The sequence below is a fragment of the Salvelinus namaycush genome, chromosome 2 (genome assembly GCF_016432855.1).
Source record: "Salvelinus namaycush isolate Seneca chromosome 2, SaNama_1.0, whole genome shotgun sequence".
In the NCBI taxonomy this organism is placed as follows: Eukaryota; Metazoa; Chordata; class Actinopteri; order Salmoniformes; family Salmonidae; genus Salvelinus; species Salvelinus namaycush.
The window spans coordinates 24826959-24850704 of record NC_052308.1 but is presented as its reverse complement, the minus strand read 5'-3'; the positions used below and the strand labels follow the sequence as shown (position 1 = coordinate 24850704).

General features: G+C 42.5%; 1 protein-coding gene across 1 annotated transcript; it reads right to left on the bottom strand.

Moving 5' to 3' along the window:
- Nucleotides 1-22386: 22386 nt before the first annotated feature.
- On the bottom strand, nt 22387-22764 carry LOC120020782 (urocortin-3-like). Its single transcript, XM_038964505.1, has one exon. It carries the CDS (start codon nt 22762-22764, stop codon nt 22387-22389), a length of 378 nt encoding a protein of 125 aa, XP_038820433.1.
- Nucleotides 22765-23746: the final 982 nt, after the last annotated feature.

The following is a 23746-nucleotide window of genomic DNA, read 5'->3' as shown; positions in this document are numbered from 1 at the left end:
AGACAGTTCTCATCCATTATCATCACGTCTGCCTACATCCCTCCACAAGCCAAGACCACTCTGTAGCTCAACGAACTGTATGGGGCCATGAACAAACAACAAACTGCTCACCCCGATGCAGCATTTCTGGTGGGTGGAGACTAACGTGGGGAGACTTAAAATTGTCCTACAGTGCATTCGGAAAGTATTCAGACCCATTTACTTTTTCCACATTTTGTTACGTTACAGCCTTATTCGGAGATATTTTTTTTTATATATCCTCAGCAATCTACACATAATACCCCATAATGCCAAAGCAAAAACAGGTGAAAAATAAACAGAAATACCTTATTTACATAAGTATTCAGACCTCTCGGACCAACAGGCTCAGAGACAGCTTCTACCCTCAAGTCATATGAATGTTAAACATGTATTGTAAATGTTTATCAGCACAGCATTATGACAGCATTTTCTAAACTGCAGAGGGGGTTCTTGCTATTATTTTGTAGGTTTCCTATACCATTATCTTCTGTAGAATGCATTTATTAAACCCCTCTTGTACAGTATATTCAAATCTAGACAAACAATTTAGTGTCCATTTTGTTTACTTTCTGCTCACTTTATTGCATTAGTGAGGCCTCAAATGATACTTTAGCCTAATTTGCTACATAGGTCATCTGCCTTTTTTTCTATTATTTTCCATTGGCCAAAAGATTTAACCCACATGTTGGCCTAGGTTTTTTTTGCCAAACTAACAATGTCTTACTGTATTTAAATTATTTTATTTGATTTCAACTAATTAATGTTTAATTCAATTATATATACAGTAGCTTTAACAGCATTCTCTGGTGTAGCCAGAGGACAGCTATTTTCCGTCCTCTTCTGGGTACATTGACTTCAATACAAAACCTCAGAGAATCATGGTTCTCACCTTCTTCCATAGACTTGCACAGTAATTATGATGACTTCCGGAGGACATCCTCCATCCTATCAGAGCTCTTGCAGCATGAACTGACATGTTGTCCACTCAATCAAAGGATCAGATAATGAATCTAGTACTGAAAGCATAAGCTACAGCTAGTTGGCACTGCAGTCATAACATTTGGGGAGTAGTTGAGTCTAAGAGAGTGAAAAACAATTGGGACAGTTTTGAACAAATTAATTAAAAAATTAAGGAGAAGCAGCACAGAGAGAGTGAGCTAGTTATATTTTTCTCATGTTCACAGCTAACTAGCTAATGCAGCTTGCTAATTTAGCCTATTCAAAACACCCAGCTCAAACAGAGAGGAATGCCATTTATGTTAGCTAGCTGGCTAAGGCTATCACAGGAACTCTTCGAAGTCAAGGTAAGCTTTTGTTTTTATACATTTATTGCCACCGGGGCCCGCCAGTGTAACTACTAAACTGCACTGCGTAATTGTAGCGGTTTACTAACGCCTTAGTTCAAGTAGCAATGTTGACTATGACATTAGCCCATATGGTGACATTGACAACGATGTAGGCTGTGTGTAGTGGTTAGTGGTTATGGTATGAAGGTTTGGCTTGGAAAGGTTTTTTTCTCGTCTGGTCACAGACAGCTGTTGTGTTGTGCACTGAAGTCCACAAACGAAGGGAAAAGGTAAGTGGAGGAGAGCGCGTAGATGTGAGAAGGAATTATATAACGAGCAAAGTGATGATGCTGTTTATATGTGGCTGCTATGAAAGTGAACTGTATGTGTGATTGATTCATTATTTTTCAGTTGAAAATAGTTTCTTAAACGGAAGCAAATGGAAAAAAACAGGGATAAACCTACTTAAATGTGTCCAAAAGAAACTCTGGTCTGCAACTGTTTGGACTAATGTCTACACCCTAGATCAGCTAGACACAGGCAAGATTGTATTGAAAGTGTCACTGTTTGTCACCTTGATTACTCCAATTTGTCTCTCAACCTGTGCACCTACTGTAAATGACGAGATGCTCATGTCTCCATCCTAACAATGGGAGTTTTGGTACCAAGGGTGGGGAAGCAGGTGACAAGTTTAGCTCTGCATATTATGCCCATCGAAACACATAGGGCTCATTCTGGACAGATTCTCTATGTTATGAACTTTAATTTGTAGGCTATGTTGTAGCAACCTCATGATGGGTATAGGGAACATTTGAGTATTATGTAATAGGCAAAACCTATCAATGTTACATTGAGCTGGGTGAATGGAATATAAATGACAGTCATCCAATATGCTGTAATATAAATAAGGCCATATAATAAAACATGTCCTCCCTAATCTTAAAATGGCACCGACCGCCACAGATATACACACACTACAAACCGGCATCAATAAAAGACAGTACTCTGCAGCCATCTTCATCGACCTGGCCAAGGCTTTCGACTCTGTCAATCATCACATTCTTATCGCCAGACTCAACAGCCTTGGTTTCTCAAATGACCGCCTCGCCTGGTTCACCAACTACTTCTCAGAGTTCAGTGTGTCAAATCGGAGGGCCAGTTGTCCGGACCTCTGGCAGTCTCTATGGGGGTGCCGCAGGGTTCAATTCATGGGCCGACTCTTTTCTCTGTACATATCAATGATGTCGCTCTTGCTGCTGGTGATTCTCTGATCCCCCTCTACGCAGATGATACCATTCTGTATACTTCTGGCCCTTCTTTGGACACTGTGTTAACAAACCTCCAGACGAGCTTCAATGCCATACAACACTCCTTCCATGGCCTCCAATTGGTCTTAAATGCTAGTAAAACTAAATGCATGCTTTTCAACCAATCGCTGCCCGCACCCGCCCGCCCGACTAGCATCACTACTCTCGACGGTTCTGACTTAGAATATGTGGACAAAAACAAATACCTAGGTGTCTGGTTAGACTGTAAACTCTCTTTCCAGACTCACATTAAGCATCTCCAATCCAAAATTAAATCTAGAATCGGCTTCCTATTTCGCAACAAAGCATCCTTCACTCACGCTGCTAAACACCCTCGTAAAACTGATCCTACCGATCCTTGACTTCGGCGATGTCATTTACAAAATAGCCTCCAACACCCTACTCAGCAAATTGGATGTAGTCTATCACAGTGCCATCCGTTTTGTCACCAAAGCCCCATATACTACCCACCACTGCGACCTGTATCCTCTCGTTGGCTGGCCCTCACTTCATATTCGTCGCCAAACCCACTGGCTCCAGGTCATCTATAAGTCTTTGCTAGGTAAAGCCCCGCCTTATCTCAGCTCACTGGTCACCATAGCAACACCCACCAGAAGCACATGCTCCAGCAGGTATATCTCACTGGTCACCCCCAAAGCCAACTCCCCCTTTGGCCGCCTTTCCTTCAAGTTCTCTGCTGCCAATGACTGGAACAAATTGCAAAAATCACTGAAGCTGGAGTCTTATATCTCCCTCACTAACTTTAACCATCAGCTGTCAGAGCAGCTTACCGATCATTGCACCTGTACATAGCCCATCTGTAAATAGCCCACCCAACTACCTCATCCCCATATTGTTATTTATTTTTGCTCTTTTGCACCCCAGTATCTCTACTTGCACATCATCATCTGCACATCTATCACTCCAGTGTCAATGCTAAATTGTAATTATTTCGCAAATATGGCCTATTTATTGCCTTACCTCCCATATCTTACTACATTTGCACACACTGTATATAGATTTTTCTATTGTGTTATTGACTGTACGTTTGTTTATCCCATGTGTAACTCTGTGTTGTTTGTGTCGCACAACTTTGCTTTATCTTGGCCAGGTCGCAGTTGTAAATGATAACTTGTTCTCAACTGGCCTAACTTGTTCTCAACTGGCCTACCTGGTTAAATAAAGGTGACATTTTTTTAACAAAAAATAAACATTGACACTCCCACACACATTCACTACAGACGCACGAGCATACTGACAAAACATTACACACACACACACACACTTTTATTTGCTGCCGCTACTCTGTTCTTTATTTGACTACTATTATTCATCCTGATGCCTAGTCACTTTACCCTGCCTTCATATACACATCTACCTCAGATACCTTGTACCTCTACACATTGACCTGGTATTAGTACTCCCTGTATAGATCTCCATTCTTGGGTATTTTATTTTATTCCTTGTGTCACTTTATTTTAAAACTTTGCATCGTTGGGAAGGGCTCGTAAGCAAGCATTTCACGGTAATGTCTACACCAGTTGTATTCGGTGAATGTGACAAATAAAATGTGATGATAATACACAGAAGTGAGGCCTCTTCACCCTTCTACCTGGGTGACCCGGTGTAATGGCACCACCTAGTGGACTCTGTGGGAAGAAGGCTCAGAGGTTATATATACTGTACAGTGTCTTTGGAAAGTATTCAGACCTTCACTTTTTTCACATTTTCTTAGGTTACAGCCATATTCCAATAATTGATTACATTGTTATCTTCCCTCAATAATCTACACACAATGTAGAAAATAGTAAAAATAAAGCACAGAGAGATCCTTGATGAAAACCTGCTCCAGAGCACTCAGGACCTCAGACTGGTGCGAAGGTTCACTTTCCAACAGGACAACAACCCTAAGCACACACTCAAGGCAATGCAGGAGTGGCTTCAGGACAAGTCTCTGAATGTCCTTGAGTGTCCCAGCCGGAGCCCAGACTTGAACATCTCTGGAGAGACCTGAAAAGCTGCGCAGCGACGCTCCCCATCCAACCTGACAGAGCTTGAGGATCTGCAGAGAATGGGAGAAATTCCCCAAATACAGGTCTGCCAAGCTTGTAGCGTCATACCCAAGAGGAATCAAGGCTGTAATCGCTGCTAAATGTGCTTCAACAAAGTACTGAGTAAAGGGTCTGAATTTTTTACATTTGCAAACATTTCTACAAACTTGTTTTTGCTTTGTTATTATGGGGTATTGTGTGTAGATCGAGGAAAAAAATAACTTAATTTTAGCTGTAACGTAACAAAATAAGCTATTTGTCAGATGCCTCAGGACATTCAAGGCCATCTTACATAAAATCTAGTACTGTACATAAAAACTATTTCATTTAGGCCTATTATTTACCCCCCCCCCCCCCCCCCCCCCCCAAAAAAGTGTTAAAAAAACAAAACATTGAACTTCAATCAATTTCGAAATACTACTGTGTAGGCTAGGCTACACTGTGTAGGCTACTCACCATTAGCTAGCCAAGACTCAATAGCCAAAAATAAGTCCAATTGCCATTTTCAAGAGACTGTGCATAAAAGAGGATGTTAGCGTATTTGCCAAGTTAAATGATATCAGTGATTTTCACTGATTGCATTGATCTAATGGAAGGCCTTAAAGACAGTTTCAATACATGCAGAGACAAATACAGCGTTGTAGCGCTGATCATTATTTTAACACTTTTTGAAATCATGAAACATGCTTCTCCACTTCAACTCGCACTCTCTTCCTCACTCCGCTGAGACATAACCATCAGTCAGGTGAAATTGCAACAACTGACCTATTACCAGTGTCATCATATAGCAACTGACCTATTACCAGTGTCATCATATAGCAACTGACCTATTACCAGTGTCATCATATAGCAACTGACCTATTACCAGTGTCATCATATAACAACTGACCTATTACCAGTGTCATCATATAGCAACTGACCTATTACCAGTGTCATCATATAGCAACTGACCTATTACCAGTGTCATCATATAACAACTGACCTATTACCAGTGTCATCATATAACAACTGACCTATTACCAGTGTCATCATATAGCAACTGACCAATTACCAGTGTCATCATATAACAACTGACCTATTACCAGTGTCATCATATAACAACTGACCTATTACCAGTGTCATCATATAGCAACTGACCTATTACCAGTGTCATCATATAACAACTGACCTATTACCAGTGTCATCATATAACAACTGACCTATTACCAGTGTCATCATATAACAACTGACCTATTACCAGTGTCATCATATAGCAACTGACCTATTACCAGTGTCATCATATAGCAACTGACCTATTACCAGTGTCATCATATAACAACTGACCTATTACCAGTGTCATCAAATAGCCTAGCTTGAGACTCAAGATTTGATTCCATGACATTTATAATAAGAGGTAGGCCTACAAGGAGAAAATCAGACCTCTCTGCATGAAACAATATTTCCAGTCAATGTAAATTGCCTATCACACTTGATCTCCCGCGACAGACTGGGAATTGCACCTCACTTTCATTTTGACTCAAAGTGATCTCGACTAAGTAAAGGTTGGTGACCACTGTTCTAATCTATATAGGCTATGGCTGCCTATTGTGATTATTACTGTTATAGCAGGGCATTATGTTCTAGTCCCATAGTCTATTAACTATAGGCCTATGGTTTATTATGTGTAGGTCTATATGAGTCGCATGTTAACTGCAAGAGTCATTGATTTACAAGACTATTTGGTCTGTAATGTGAAATCACGTTAGATGGTTTGTTGTGTTCGAACGATTACATTAGTGTATAGGGTAGGTTTTTATGATAATTGAATGATGATTTGAGTGCCCAAATTTTTGCCACACCTACATTTTTGCTGGCCCTGCCATCAGCGGATTTCTGCCTACACCACTGGCACGTACTGCAGCATACAAGCCTATGAGGGAAACTGCCAGTTCTCTGCTTCCCTTTGGAAGTCTCTGACTCACCCATCCTTTCAGTCCTCCATTATTTTAACCATCTGAGTCACATTGTTCCGTGGCTTAAATTTATGATGAAGAGGTGACTGACTCTTTCCTTCTCCTCCCTTACTGTCCATCACTCATAAACCACTCTTCTCTCTTATTAAACGTGTACTCGTTCTCAAGCACCCTCTTCCTTCTCTTTCATCCCTTCCACATTTCCTCCTTTGTTCTCCTTACCTTGTTGAGTAGGTCTCGTAGCCCGTTAGCCATGATTCCCTTTTAACGTTGCGGTCAGCGCTGGTGACCTGGAAGGGCTTAGGCCGACGAGACCTGACAAGGAGCTGCTGGGTCATGGAGGCACTGGCTGACACACTGGCTGTCACACACCTGGTGGAGACACATGCAAGCACACAGAGTCAAAAACTATCAAATGTATTGGACAATTATGCTGATCTTGACTCTAAATGTGGTCCTCTGTAGCTCAGTTGGTAAAGCATGCGCTTGCTACACCAGGATAGTGCACTCTTACAAAAAAACTGTTCCAAAAGGGTTCTTCTGCTGTCTCCTTAGGAGAAGGAGAACCCTTTTGGTTCCAGATGGCGCCGACAGAGATGGTCGCCTCGCTTCGCGTTCTTAGGAAACTATGCAGTATTTAGTTTATGTATTATTTCTTACATTGTTACCCCAGGAAATCTTAAGTCTTATTACATACAGCCGGGAAGAACAGTTGGATATAAGAGCAACGTCAACTTACCAACATTATGACCAGGAATACGACTTTCCCGAAGCGGATCCTCTGTTTGGACCACCACCCAGGACAATGGATCGGATCCCAGTAGGCGACCCAAAACAACTGCGCCGCAGAAGGGGCAGACGGAGCGGTCTTCTGGTCAGTCTCCGTAGACGGGCACATCGCTCACGAGTATACTACTCGCCAATGTCCAGTCTCTTGACAACAAGGTAGACGAAATTCGAGCAAGGGTTGCCTTCCAGAGAAACATCAGAGGCTGTAACATGGCTCTCTCTCTCTCTCTCTCTCTGTTTCACAGAAACATGGCTCTCTCGGGATATGTTGTCGGAATCGGTCCAGCTACCGGGCTTCTCCATGCATCGTGACGACAGAGATAAACACCTCTCTGCGAAGAGGAAGGGCGGGTGTGTATGCTTTATGATTAACAACTCATGGTGCGATCATAACAACACACAGGAACTCAAGTCCTTCTGCTCACCCGACCTAGAATTCCTCACAATCAAATGCCGGCCATTCTACCTACAAAGAGAATTCTCGTCAGCTGTGTACATCCCCCCTCAAGCAAACACCAAGAACTTCACTCGACTTTATGTAAACTGGAAACTATATACCCCGAGGCTGCATTTATTGTAGCTGGGGATTTTAACAAAGCAAATTTGAGATCAATGTTACCTCAATGTTATCAGCATATTGATTGTGCGACACGTAGGGAAAATACTCTCGACCACTGCTACTCTAACTTCCGCGATGCATACAAAGCCCTCCCCCGCTCTCCCTTCGGCAAATCCGACCACAACGCTCATGCCAGCTTATAGGCAGAAACTCAAACAGGATGTACCAGTGACGAGAACCATTCAACGCTGGACTGACCAATCGGAAGCCACGCTCCAAGATTGTTCTGATCACGCGGACTGGAATATGTTCCAGTCAGCTTCAGAGAATGATATTGATCTATACGCTGACTCGGTGAGTGTGTTTATAAATAAGTGCATTGGAGACGTTGTAACCACTGTGACTATTAAAACCTACCCTAACCAGAAACCGTGGATGGATGTCGCCATTCGCATAAAAACGGAAAGCGGGATCCTCCGCATTTAACCATGGGAAGAGGTCTGGCGATATGGCTGAATATAAACAGTGTACTTATACCCTCCGCAAGGCAATCAAACAAGCGAAATGCCGGTACAGGGACAAGGTGGAGTCGCAATTCAACGGCTCAGACACGAGAAGTATGTGGCAGGGTCTAAAGGAAATCCCGGACTACAAAAACAGCCACATCACGGATGCCGACGTCACGCTTCCAGACAAACTAAACACCTTCTTTGCACACTTTGAGGATAATACAGTGCCACTGTCGCGGCTTGCTAACAAAGTCTGCGCCCCCCCCTCTCCTTCTCAGTGGCTGACGTGAGTAAAACATTTAAACATGTTAACCCTCGCAAGGCTGCTGGCCCAGACGGCATCCTTAGCCGCCTCATCAGAGCATGTGCAGACCAGCTGGCTGGTGTGTTTACGGACATATTTAAATCGCTCCCTATCGCAGTCTGTTGTCCTCAGATGCTTCAAGATGGCTACCATTGTTCCTGTACCCAAGAAGGCAAAGATAACTGAACTAAATGACTACCGCCCTGTAGCCCTCACTTCCGTCATCATGGTGCTTTGAGAGGCTAGTCAAAGATCATATCACCGCCACCTTACCGGCCACCCTAGACCCACTTCAGTTTGCATACCACCCCAACAGGTCCACAGATGATGCAATCGCCATCACACTGCACTATCCCACCTGGACAAAAATAATACCCATGTAAGAATACTGTTCATTGACTACAGCTCAGCATTCAACACCATAGTACCCTCCAGTACCCTCAGCCGTGGAGAAGATGGAAAGTTTTAAGTTCCTGGGCGTACACATCACAGACAAACTGAAATGGTCCACCCACATATACAGTGTGGTGAAGAAGGCGCAACAGCGCCTCTTCAACCTCAGGAGGCTGAAGAAATTTGGCTTGTCACACAGAACCCTGACAAACTTTTACAGATGCACAATCAAGAGCATCCTGTCAGGCTGTATCACAGCCTGGTATTGCAACTGCACCGCCCTCAACCGCAAGGCTCTCAAGAGGGTGGTGCGGCCTGCTCAACGCACCACCGGGGGCAAACTACCTGCCATCCATAACACATACAGCACCCGATGTCACAGGAAGGCCAAAAAGATCATCAAGGATAACAAACACCCGAGCCACTGCCTGTTCACACCTCTATCATCCAGAAGGCGAGGTCAGTAGAGGAGCATCAAAGCTGGGACAGAGAGATTGAGAAACAGCTTCTATCTCAAGGCCATCAGACTGCTAAACAGCAATCACTAACTCAGAGAGGCTGCTGCCCACATTGAGACCCGATCACTGGACACTTTAATAAATGGATCACTAGTCACTTTAAACAATGCCACTCGAAATAATGCCACTTTAATAACGTCTACATATCTTACATTACTCATATCACATGTATATACTGTATTAAGACCCAATCACTGGACACTTTAATAAATGGATCACTAGTCACTTTAAACAATGCCACTTAAAATAATTCCACTTTAATAATGTTTACATATCTTACATTACTCATATCACATGTATATACTGTATTTTATATAATCTACTGCACCTTGCCTATGCCGCTCGGCCATCGCTCATCCATATATTTATATGTAAATATTCTCATTCACCCCTTTAGATTTGTGTGTATTAGGTAGTTGTTTGGAATTGTTAGATTATTTGTTAGATATTACTGCACTGTTGGAACTAGAAACACAAGCATTTCGCTACACTCACATTAATATCTGCTAACCATGTGTATGTGACCAATACAATTTGATTTGAGGTAGAACCCCTTTTGGTTCCAGGTAGAACCCTCTGTGGAAAGGGTTCTACATGGAACCTAAAAGGGTTTTTTCTACCTGGAACTAAAAAGGGTTCTTCAAAGGGTTCTCTAACAGCAACAGCTGAAGAACCCTTTAGGTTCTAGATAGCACCTTTTTTTTCTTAGAGCGTGGGTTTGATTCCCAGGACTTCCCATACTTAAAATGTATGCACGCATGACTAAGTCCCTTTGGATAAAAGTGTCTGCTTAATGGCATATATTTTATATTAAAATAAACTAACAGAGCTGCCGGTGGAGCACATCCCCTCAGTGCTGCGGCATCAGGCACTTACTTGGAGAGAAAAGCAGAAGACAGACGACTAAGGGACTTCATGGCATAATCCATCCTTTGGATCCACTGCTACCAGAATCCACCACTAACAGCACCTGGGGATGAACAGGGAACAATTCACCAATGTAGTCTTTACACTGCAGTTACAACAACATCACCAGCAGGGAAGGCGACCACCACACTGACTGAACACAGTACTGGGGATCTTTTTACAAATATTTAAAACATTTGTATGAGAGAAACATGACTGACAAAGACAAGCAAGCCATAATTACAGCTCCAAACAGCAATATTTCTGGATAGAAAAGGTAACCCTTGACAGCCCACTAACAGACAGAATACGTCTTGTCACATACAATACACACTTGAAATGTCATTGTCCTAATGTAGCCGACCACAGACAACACTTCATGATAATAGTCTCGTGACTATCTGTCTTAAAGGAATACATTTTTACAAAAATAATGTATGGTAATTATTCACTATATACACACAAAAAAATGGTGCTAATGAAATCCACTTAACATTCATACATTCACAGCTATAATTGACAGAAAACAGAGATGACAGTTCTGTCACTAAATCTCCTGTCTACAGTCGTGGCCAAAAGTTTTGAGAATGACACAAATATTAATTTTCACAAGGTCTGCTGCCTCAGTTTGTATGATGGCAATTTGCATATACTCCAGAATGATATGAAGAGTGATCAGATGAATTGCAATTAATTGCAAAGTCCCTCTTTGCCATGCAAATGAACTGAATCCCCAAAAAACATTTCCACTGCATTTTAGCCCTGCCACAAAAGGACCAGCTGACATCATGTCAGCGATTCTCTTGTTAACACAGGTGTGAGTGTTGACGAGGACAAGGCTGAAGATCACTCTGTCATGCTGATTGAGTTCGAATAACAGACTGGAAGCTTCAAAAGGAGGGTGGTGCTTGGAATCATTGTTCTTCCTCTGTCAACCATGGTTACCTGCAAGGAAACACGTGCCGTCATCATTGCTTTGCACATAAGGGCTTCACAGGCAAGAATATTGCTGCCAGTAAGATTGCACCTAAATCAACCAGTTATCGGATCGTCGAGAACTTCAAGGAGAGCGGTTCAATTGTTGTGAAGAAAGCTTCAGGGCGCCCCGGAAAGTCCAGTAAGCGCCAGGACCGTCTCCTAAAGTTGATTCTGCTGCAGGATCGGGGCACCACCAGTACAGAGCTTGCTCAGGAATGGCAGCAGGCAGGTGTGAGTGCATCTGCACGCACAGTGAGGCGAAGACTTTTGGAGGATGGCCTGGTGTCAAGAAGGCCACTTCTCTCCAGGAAAAACATCAGGGACAGACTGATATTCTGCAAAAGGTATAGGGATTGGACTGCTGAGGACTGATGAATCCCCTTTCCGATTGTTTGGGGCATCCGGAAAAAAGCTTGTCCGGAGAAGACAAGGTGAGCACTACCATCAGTCCTGTGTCATGCCAACAGTAAAGCATCCTGAGACCATTCATGTGTGGGGTTGCTTCTCAGCCAAGGGAGTGGGCTCACTCACAATTTTGCCTAAGAACACAGCCATGAATAAAGAATGGTACCAACACATCCTCCGAGAGCAACTTCTCCCAACCATCCAGGAACAGTTTGGTGACGAACAATGCCTTTTCCAGCATGATGGAGCACCTTGCCATAAGGCAAGTGATAACTAAACATCGATATTTTGGGTCCATGGCCAGGAAACTCCCCAGACCTTAATCCCATTGAGAACTTGTGGTCAATCCTCAAGAGGCGGGTGGACAAACAAAACCCCACAAATTCTGACAAACTCCAAGCATTGATTAAGCAAGAATGGGCTGACATCAGTCAGGATGTGGCCCATAAGTTAATTGATAGCATACCAGGGTGGATTACAGAGGTCTTGAAAAAGAAGGCTCCACACTGCAAATATTGACTCTTTGCATCAACTTCATGTAATTGTCAATAAAAGCCTTTGACACTTATGAAATGCTTGTAATTATACTTCAGTATTCCATAGTAACATCTGACAAAAATATCTAAAGACACTGATGCAGGAAACTTTGTGGAAATTAATATTTGTGTCATTCTCAAAACATTTGGCCACGACTGTATATTGAGCTTTGGTTACCTTTTTTGCCACGCTTTTCCGTCTCTGTGAAACACAGGTCCAATTTCTGATAATTAAAAAATCGACGGATCCTTGATTTCAATCAATCAATCAATCAAGTTTATTTTATATAGCCCTTCGTACATCAGCTAATATCTCGAAGTGCTGTACAGAAACCCAGCCTAAAACCCCAAACAGCTAGTAATGCAGGTGTAGAAGCACGGTGGCTAGGAAAAACTCCCTAGAAAGGCCAAAACCTAGGAAGAAACCTAGAGAGGAACCAGGCTATGAGGGGTGGCCAGTCCTCTTCTGGCTGTGCCGGGTGGAGATTATAACAGAACTATGCCAAGATGTTCAAAAATGTTCATAAGTGACAAGCATGGTCAAATAATAATCATGAATAATTTTCAGTTGGCTTTTCATAGCCGATCATTAAGAGTTGAAAAACAACAGGTCTGGGACAGGTGGCGGTTCCATAACCGCAGGCAGAACAGTTGAAACTGGAATAGCAGCAAGGCCAGGCGGACTGGGGACAGCAAGGAGTCACCACGCCCGGTAGTCCCGACGTATGGTCCTAGGGCTCAGGTCCTCCGAGAGAAAGAAAGAGAGAAGGAGAAAATTAGAGAGAGACAAGATTTTCAAAATGTTCATAAATGACAAGCATGGTCAAATAATAATCAGGAATAAATCTCAGTTGGCTTTTCATAGCCGATCATTAAGAGTTGAAAACAGCAGGTCTGGGACAGGTAGGGGTTCCGTAACCGCAGGCAGAACAGTTGAAACTGGAATAGCAGCAAGGCCAGGCGGACTGGGGACAGCAAGGAGTCATCATGCCCGGTAGTCCTGACGTATGGTCCTAGGGCTCAGGTTCTCCGAGAGAGAGAAAGAAAGAGAGAACGAGAGAATTAGAGAGAGCATACTTAAATTCACACAGGACACTGGATAAGACAGGAGAAGTACTCCAGGTATAACCAACTGACCCTAGCCCCCCGACACAAACTACTGCAGCATAAATACTGGAGGCTGAGACAGGAGCGGTCAGGAGACACTGTGGCCCCATCCGAAGATACCCCCGGACAGGGCCAAACAGGAAGGATATAACCCCACCCACTTTGCCAAAGCACAGCCCCCGCACCACTAGAGGGATATCTTCAACCACCAACTTACAATCCTGAGACAAGGCCGAGTATAGCCAACAAAGATCTCCACCACAGCACAAACCAAGGGGGGGCGCCAACCCAGACAGGAAGATCACGTCAGTAACTCAACCCACTCAAGTGACGCACCCCTCCTAGGGACGGCATGAAAGAGCACCAGTAAGCCAGTGACTCAGCCCCTGTAATAGGGTTAGAGGCAGAGAATCCCAGTGGAGAGAGGGGAACCGGCCAGGCAGAGACTCACTGTCTCTTTTTTTGCTCCCTCTCTTTCCTACATCACTGGTTATTTTACTTTTGTTCTAATCTGTCGACTGTATACAGTCAGTTATATTCAGCAACTCTCTCAAGCTACCAAAAATAAAATGTAACAAATCCCAGTGCTGAATCAATAGATGGCAATAGTAGTGGGCCTACTGATGTCAGTCCAACCGTGGTGTTGTTATCTGACCGATGTCTCATACACATCACTTTAATAACACATCATAGAGTGGGGGTGCCCTGCCTTTTAACTTCTATCAGACGATCCACGTTGCACAACCAGGTTCGATTTAGTAATTAGATTAATGTGTTTAGATTCTATGACTTACATAATGTGGGTCAGAATTTAACTGTAGTAAATCAAACGAGACACATAGTATCAGACTATCAAAATCCAAAAGTGCTTGTGTAGGCAGGATGCATCTGACTAGTAGCCGAGGTGTGACACAAAACAAAACCATCAATTCAACCACAGATTATATTCACACCCCTGATCATTGATCTGACCAGGCCTGAGCAAAAAATGTATCATCTTCAACTGAGAATAGCAGCACACTAGACACGCCCACCTTGAACAAATACATTTCACAGAGCACAGTGTCAAAACCTCCTGCAGTCCTTTAGTTTGGTGAGAAATTACTCTTTCACAATTTATTCTCTGTTGCCAGTTATTTCACACACTGTCTGTGACCCTCTAGCTTTTCCAGGGAGAGGGGTGTTGCCTGTGCAGGAAGAGTAAATGTGTAGGCCTGGAGGTCCAGGGAGTAAGCTAGACTCTCAGCCCCAGGGAGAGGGCAGGCAGACAGGGCAGGGAGTGTAGGGCCTGGAGGTCTGGACTTAGTTTGTGGAACTCTAGTGTAAGGAGTGGAGCTCCAGAAAGGGTGAGGCAGCAGTGAGGGCCAGACATGGGTGGCTTGACTGGGGGAATAGATTACCTGGTCAGTGGGGGACTGTCTGGTCCTCCAGAGAGGACCAAGGAGGGTGAGGCAGGAGTGAGGCCCAGACAGTGGTGCCTCGAGTCACAGAGAGGTCACCCGGTCAGTGGGGGCCTGACTGGAGGTCAGGTAGGCCCCAAGGAGAAGGCTCATTTGAGAAGGTGTTATGAGTGACACTGTCCTTCCGGGCAGCCTGTGGAGGTTTGTGGCTCTGTGCTCCTTTTTTTTGATCTACTGGGCCTCTGGTGTGTGGAGGTAGCCTGGCAACTCATTAAATTATTCCGCTGCTTGGTCATTCGCTACTTACTTTAGTCTGAGACTGCCATCATTGAAGTCAGTTGTGGTGACGTGGGGCATGAGGGATGTTGTACAAAACAAAGTCATCAGCGATTGGATAATCTCTAACCAATTAGAGTATCAAAGCCAATGACATTTTCAGAGTATAGATTTACCCATGTGTGTTCTGGCTCTGGCCCAACCCATCAGTTCCTGGACCAATTAGACAGCCTTGAATGTGTTCGCATTCAGTGAAGGGTCAGGGAGATACTCCGATCCAGACTCATTGCGGAGAAAAAAATGAACGTCCTTGGGCATGGCATAGCGTTTGGCCGGAGCAAGGAGTCTGGGTAGCCAGGCAAGTGTGAAAGGGCTGGCTGAGGCCTACGGTAGGTGACGGACACCGTCCTTCTCGGGTGCAGAGCAGGGTTCCTTGGGTGGTCCCCCAGTGCTCCCTGGCCCTTTCCCTGGGGCAGGGAGCTGGCTGGAATAGTGACCCTGGCATCCTTGGCTGTGAGTCACCCCCTCCCCTCCCTGGGTGGCCCCAGCACTCCCTGGCTCTCTCAATTTTTTTCATGTAAATTCAATTAAAATTCATTTTTTTAAATTGACAAAGTAAAAAAACACTCAAGTAATTGCCGTTGATTAGCGATATAGTCCCTGAACCAATAAAAGTTGGTTGTATCCATGAAAGTATTATGGGGTTTAAGCTATTGAAGTTAAGTAAGTATTTTTCCTATTTAAAGTCAATTAAAATGTTTGTCGTTGATTGGAGTGGACAGGTCCTTGAACTTATTAAAGTTGGTTTGAGAGTTCTGTCATGTGATTTCAAAACTGTTGAAATTTCAGTTGACAGTGGGTTCAAATTGCACCTTTAAGATGGTCTCTAAACTGCAGTACAAGGAGAATCTGCCATTGAAATTACTTTGAAGGTCACTTTTTGTAAACGGAACTGGACAATCGGTGTAGCTTCTTCGCTATCGTCAGCCGATTCAAAATGTAATTTATACCATCCTGGCATGTTCTGTTGAAGAGGTATTGATGAGCAAAGTCTGAATCTTTAATCAAATCAAATCAAATGTATTTATATAGCCCTTCGTACATCAGCTGATATCTCAAAGTGCTGTACAGAAACCCAGCCTAAAACCCCAAACAGCAAGCAATGCAGGTGTAGAAGCACAGTGGCTAGGAAAAACTCCCTAGAAAGGCCAAAACCTAGGAAGAAACCTAGAGAGGACCCTCTATAAAGGTAACTTTACCATAGTGATTTACTGGGCAAACCAGGTCCCATCTCCATTAGGCCTACTACTTAGAAATCTTCAATGAATGTCAGGGGCAAACGTAAATCCACCAATTTACAATGAAACAAACTTACTTGTTGGTATACCTTTGAGTCAAAAAGTCTCTCCTTATGGCTGTCTGCTGAGTGTCATCCACCAAGCCATCATTGGCAGCACCTTTTTAAATCACGTAATAAAACATAATTAGGCCCACTGTTCTGAACACTATAAATGCTGAAATTCACTAAATGTCTTCTTAGTATTTTTGACTGGAGTAACCATGAAAATAATCATGGTATTTTTGCATGGTTTATAAATTGCTTCAATGCTTCATCCAACTTTATGTGAATAACGACATCATTGGAAAAATTATGAATGACCTTGCAACACCCGTGAGGCTGCTGTCGTTCGGGCACTGCAACATCTGGGCAACGAATGAATCCCGCGGCGGTCGAAGCTATCAGATGTGATCTCAAGTATGACCTGTCAAAGCACAGAAATTGCTCAATTCACTACTGCTCTGATGCACCTCAGACCGCTTTGGGGTAGTATACAAATGGTAGACCACATGATAAGCTGTCAACTGCGGCTTCGGTTATGCAGGAAAGTGCCAAAGAATTTGGCCCCAGGGTTCAGTGATTCATCTGTATTTTCTTTTCAAATATACATTTCTATTTCTTAAAATAGCTGTTAACTAACTTATGTTGTCTATGTTGGTAGTGTAGTAGTAGTAGACTACACATGACAACAGAAGCCAAATGGGGGAGTGAGACCTTAAACAGTTGGCTCATTAAAGGCATTTATTTTATTCTTCAGAAATGTATGATATGGGCCTGGCCTATAGTAATCATACAGATTGTGCTGACACTATTTCTATGGTAGGCTATTATATAAATAAATAAATATATATATATACACATATATACACTACCGTTCAAAAGTTTGGGGTCACTTAGAAATATCCTTGTTTTTCATATAATTTGTTTTATTTTGTCCATTAAAATAACATCAAATTGATCAGAAATACAGTGTAGACATTGTTAATGTTGTAAATGACCATTGTAGCTGGAAATGGCTGATTTTTAATGGAATATCTACAGAGGCGTACAGAGGCCCATTATCAGCAACCATCACTTCTGTGTTCCAATGTCACGTTGTGTTAGCATATCCAAGTTTATAATTTTAAAAGGCTAATTGATCATTAGAAAACACTTTTCCAATTATGTTAGCACAGCTGAAAACTGTTTTTCTAATTAAAGAAGCAATAAAACTGGCCTTATTTAGACTAGTTGAGTATCTGGAGCATCAGTATTTGTGGGTTCGATTACAGGCTCAAAATGGCCAAAAACAAATACCTTTCTTCTGAAACTCATCAGTCTATTCTTGTTCTGAGAAATGAAGGCATGCAAGAAATTGCCAAGAAACTGAAGATCTCATACAACGTTGTGTACTACCCCCTTCACAGAACAGCACAAACTGTCTCTAACCAGAATAGAAAGAGGAGTGGGAGGCCCCGGTGCAAAACTGAGCAAGAGGACAAGTACATTAAAGTGTCTAGTTTGAGAAACAGACGCCTCACAAGTCCTCAACTGGCAGCTTCATTAAATAGTGAACAGGCGACTCCGGGATGCTGGCCTTCTAGGCCAGTGTCTGTGTTCTTTTGCCCATCTTAATCTTTTCTTTTTATTGGCCAGTCTGAGATATGGCTTTTTCTTCGCAACTCTGCTAAGAGTTGCAAAGGTTAGAGTCAGTTTGAGCTGTTCTGTGAAGGGAGTAGTACACAGCGTTGTACGAGATCTTAAGTTTCTTGGCAATTTCTCACATGGAATACCCACATCTGACTCACATCAGAAAAAGAATAGACAATTTGATGTTATTTTAATGGACAAATGTGCTTTTCTTTCAACAACAAGGACATATCTAAGTGGCACCAAACTTTTGAACGGTTGTGTGTGTGTGTGTTGTTGGATTCGGGCTAAACTTTGAACCTCTTTGGGCTAGGGGGCAGTATGGTGACGTCTGGATGAAAAGCGTGCCCAAAGTAAACTGTCTGTTACTCAGGCCCAGAAGCTAGGATATGCATATGCATATAATAATATTTGGATAGAAAACACTCTAAAGTTTCTAAAACTGTTAAAATAATGTCTGTGAGTATAACAGAACTGATATGTCAGGCGAAACCCCGAGGACAAACCATCCCCCCCCAAAAAATTCAGCCTACCACTGTTTCCAATGGCTGTCATGTTTATTATGAGGCGAAATCCTCCCAGATTGCAGTTCCTAGGGCTTCCACTAGATGTCAACAGTCTTTAGAAAGAGTTTCAGGCTTGCTTCTGGGAAAATGAGCTAGAATTTGTAGTTTTTTAAGTGGCTCCCATTTTGGCTGTAGTGTTTTCATGCGTGTGGATGAGAGCTCGTTCTTTGTTGTTTATCTCCGGTAAAGACAATAACGATTCTCCGTCTTAAATTTGATCATTTATTTACGTATTAGGGTACCTGAGTTTTGATTATAAACATTGTTTGACATGTTTGAAGAAGTTTATTGGTAACGTTTGGGATTCATTTTGTATGCATTTTGAGGAGGGAAACCGGTGGATTATTGAATGAAGCGCGCCAGCTAAACTGAGTTTTTGGGGTTATAAAGGAGGACTTTATTGAACAAAAGGACCATTTGTGATGTAGCTGGGACCTTTTGGAGTGCCAACAGAAGAAGATCTTCAAAGGTAAGGCTTTTATTATATCGCTATTTCTGACTTTCGTGGCGCACCTGCCTGGTTGAAAAATGTTTTTCACGCTTTTGTATGCGGGGTGCTGTCCTCAGATAATTGCATGGTGTGCTTTCGCCGTAAAGCCTTTTTGAAATCTGACACAGCGACTGGATTAACAAGAAGTTAATATTTATTTTGATGTATGACACTTGTATTTTCATGAATGTTAAATATTTGAATTTCTGTCATTTGAATTTCGCGCTCTGCAATTTCACCGGATGTTGTCGAGGTGGGTCGCTAGCGGAACGCCTGCGCCAGAAAGGTTAAAGACATGATAGATCAGATGAATAGTATATAAAGGAGAGATCTGTAGAAAGACAGAGTGGCTGTGGAATGTGCTGGGTGGACGGGAGAACATCTGTGGATTAGGCGAAGGAGGGGTTGAGGTCAGGAGGTCAGGTCAGATCCCCTGAAGGGAGAAATAATGGTTATATTATCCTGTTACCCCCTTCCTTTGGAACCATAAGATGTAAGGATTGGAGAGAAGGAGGAGTGTCCAAAGTGGGGCATACAGTTGATGTTGGAAGTTTATATACACCTTAGCCAAATACATTTAAACTCCTTTTTTCACAATTCCTGACATTTAATCCAAGTAAAAATTCCCTCTTTTTAGGTCAGTTAGGATCACCACCTTGTTTTAAGAATGTGAAATGTCAGAATAATAGTAGAGAGAATGATTTATTTCAGCTTTTATTTCTTTCATCACATTCCCAGTGGGTCAGAAGTTTACATACACTCAATTAGTATTTGGTGACATTGCCTTTAAATTGTTTAACTTGAGTGAAACTTTTCAGGTAGCCTTCCACAAGCTTCCCACAATAAGTTGGGTGAATTTTGGCCCATTCCTCCTGACAGAGCTGGTGTAACTGAGTCAGGTTTGTAGGCCTCCTTGCTCGCACACTTTTTCAGTTCTGCCCACAAATTTTCTATAGGATTGACTTTGACTTTGTAGGATTGACCTTGACTTTGGTGTCCTTATTAAGCCATTTTGCCACAACTTTGGAAGTATGCTTGGGGTCATTGTCCATTTGGAAGACCCATTTGCGACCAAGCTTTAACTTCCTGACTGATGTCTCATCAGACCAGAGGACATTTCTCCAATAAGTACGATATTTGTCCCCATGTGCAGTTGCAAACCGTAGTCTGACTTTTTTTTGCGGTTTTGGAGCAGTGGCTTCTTCCTTGCTGAGCGGCCTTTCAGGTTATGTCGATATAGGACTCGTTTTACTGTGGATATAGATACTTTTGTACCTGTTTCCTCCAGCATCTTCACAAGGTCCTTTGCTGTTGTTCTGGGATTGATTTGCACTTTTTGCACCAAAGTACGTTCATCTCTAGAAGACAGAACGCGCCTCCTTCCTGAGCGGTATGACGGCTGCATGGTCCCATGGTGTTTATACTTGCATACTATTGTTTGTACAGATGAACGTGGTACCTTCAGGCATTTGGAAATTGCTCCCAAGGATGAACCAGACTTGTGGAGCTCTACAAATATTTTTTCTGAGGTCTTGGCTGATTTCTTTTGATTTTCCCATGATGTCAAGCAAAGAGGCACTGAGTTTGAAGGTAGGCCTTGAAATACATCCACAGGTACACCTCCAATTTACTCAAATTATGTCAATTAGCCTATCAGAAGCTTCTAAAGCCTTGATATCATTTTCTGGAATTTTCCAAGCTGTTTAAAGGCACAGCCAATTTAGTGTATGTAAACTTCTGACCCACTGGAATTGTGATACAGTGAATTATAATTTAAATAATCTGTCTGTAAACAATTGTTGGAAAAAATACTTGTCATGCAAAATACTTGTCATGCACAAAGTAGATGTCCTAACCAACTTGAAAAACTACAGTTTGTTAACAAGAAATTTGTGGAGTGGTTGAAAAATGAGTTTCATGACTCCAACCTAAGTGTATGTAAACTTCCGACTTCAACTGTATATACTTGTGATGGTGAGAACATGTTATGTCTGAATTACAGCTGTAACGACCCTTTGGGAAGAATTAATCTTGGTTTAGCTTCTCTGTGAGTTATTTACTCTGAAAAATAAGAACCTAACAGTGTGTATATATATATATATATTTGTATACCTTTATTGAACAATTGATACAGGCTATATTTCCTTCATAAACATATTCTTTGATGAACATGAATGTGTTGTTTTTGTACCATCATTTTAGGCGTTTTGTAGGCCATATTACCTCACAAACTGTATCACCTGCACACCATCCAGTACTTTCAGGAGTCCAGACGAATGTTTATTTGTAATTTGCTTATGTATCTATCTGAGTTAAGTAATGGTCTGTGCTGTGACTAAAAATTACTCTCAGCATTGCTGCTTTAATTATCCAATTGACTTGGGATCAAGCATTAATCAACTAGATGGATGATCTCTAACAGGGACCTCTGTCTCTGAGGTCAATTTCCTCCCTGTGCCATGGTCCGGTTATCAGTCTTCTTGTTGGGAATGACGCAGGGTGATATTACTTATTCGTTAGTGCTTTATTGGTTACTGATGCTTGTAATTAATAAACGCCTCTGACGTCAATGCAGAAGAAGCAAGCGATACACACAGAAATTAGGTTACATTATCTGATTTTATTTTCCAACCTTTCCTTAGTTTGTTACACATACAAATAAAAACAATAAACAGACTCCAAATGGTTCCCTGCCTATTACTATTTCAGAAGATTATCTGCTCACAAATTATACATTTTGCCCACTGTAGCGGAGACAAAGGACCAGCTTCATCTGATATTTGATAAGTGACATTTAATTAGCACAATTTGTTCTATCATTCTTTTTATATAATGTTTCTGTACAGGCAGACAGTGGATCTGTTTGGCATAAAATGAGGTAAGAATTATGCAATAGAAATACAAAACAGATAAAGGGCTAAACTAGTTAAAGACTTCAAGATGTCTTTTCCTCTAATAACAACCCTTCCTTCCCATAACCTATCCATCCCATAACCTGATTTTGAAAACCCACCCTGGTGAGTTGAGAATTGCCCCCCTTAGCTTTGCCCATACAACCCCAGCCCTTATTTCCTTTTCCCAATGCGTGCCATCAGCTCTGCATTGGCAGCAGCCTTGGCTCTCATGTCGTGGTTCTTGGCAAGGTCTATGAGGACACTGAGGATGCTGGTGGGGACATCCAGGGACAGGGTGAAGCGGGACCCTTGCCGGGCTCTCTTGGAGACCTGGGAGGCCGGACGTGGGGCTCTGGTCTGCTGGGGTGTTGGATGGAACTCTGGGGGGAGCAGAGGGCCCAGGATGCCACTGCGGTTTATGAGTTTGACAGCCAACAGGTCTCCTGTGTCTTCTTTTCCCAGCTTGGCACTGGCAGAGCCCGTTCTCTGGCACTGGTTGCACCATGGCAGCAGCAGAGCCAGACACAGACTTAGATGCATGCCTCGCATGGTAAGCACAGTTGATCTGAGGGAGGAAAGGCAGAGAGGAAACTGTTTATAGTGAAAATCATACAATTTTGAAGAAGATTTGTTCATTTGCTCTAAATATAGCATGGTTCCCTCATGGTCCTTGTAATGATGGCATGGCACACCATTATTGTTTCCTCAACGGTATGTAATTGCCATGACTAATGGTTACCCACTGTGATATATTTACATATCAGTGGTTCTAACAGATTACTTAACTCCCGAACATTCTTGACATAGTACAGCAGTGTACACTACTGGTCCAAAGTTTTAGAACACCTACTCATTCAAGGGTTTTTCTTGATTTTTACTATTTTCTACATTGTAGAATAATAGTGAAGACTTCAAAACTATGAATAACACATATGGAATCATGTAGTAACCAAATAAGTGTTAAACAAATCAAAATATATTTTACCTTAATTTAACTAGGCAAGTCAATTAAGAACAAATTCTTATTTTCAATGACAGCCTAGGAACAGTGGGTTAACTGCCTTGTTCAGGGGCAGAATGACAGATGTTTACCTTGTCAGCTCGGGGATTCAATCTTGCAACCTTTTGGTTACTAGTCCAACGCTCTAACCACTAGGCTACCTGCCGCCCCCAGATTCTTCAAATAGCCACCCTTTGCCTTGATGACAGCTTTGCACACTCTTGGCATTCTCTCAACCAGCTTCATGAGGTAGTCCCTTGGAATGCATTTCAATTAACTTAACAGGTGTGCCTTCTTAAAAGTTAATTTGTGGAATTTCTTTCCATCTTAATGCATTTGAGCCAATCAGTTGTGTTGTGATAAGTGGGGGGGGGGGGGGGGGGGGGGGGGGGGGGAGATACAGAAGATAGCCCTATTTGGGAAAAGACCAAGTCCATATTATGGCAAGAAGAGCTCAAATAAGCAAAGGGAAATGACAGTCCATCATTACTTGAAGACATGAAGGTCAGTCAATACAGAACATTTCAAGAA

Coding starts and splice junctions, on each gene's coding strand:
- LOC120020782 (XM_038964505.1), bottom strand. CDS start 22,764: ATGCGAGGCATGCATCTAAGTCTGTGTCTGGCTCTGCTGCTGCCATGG.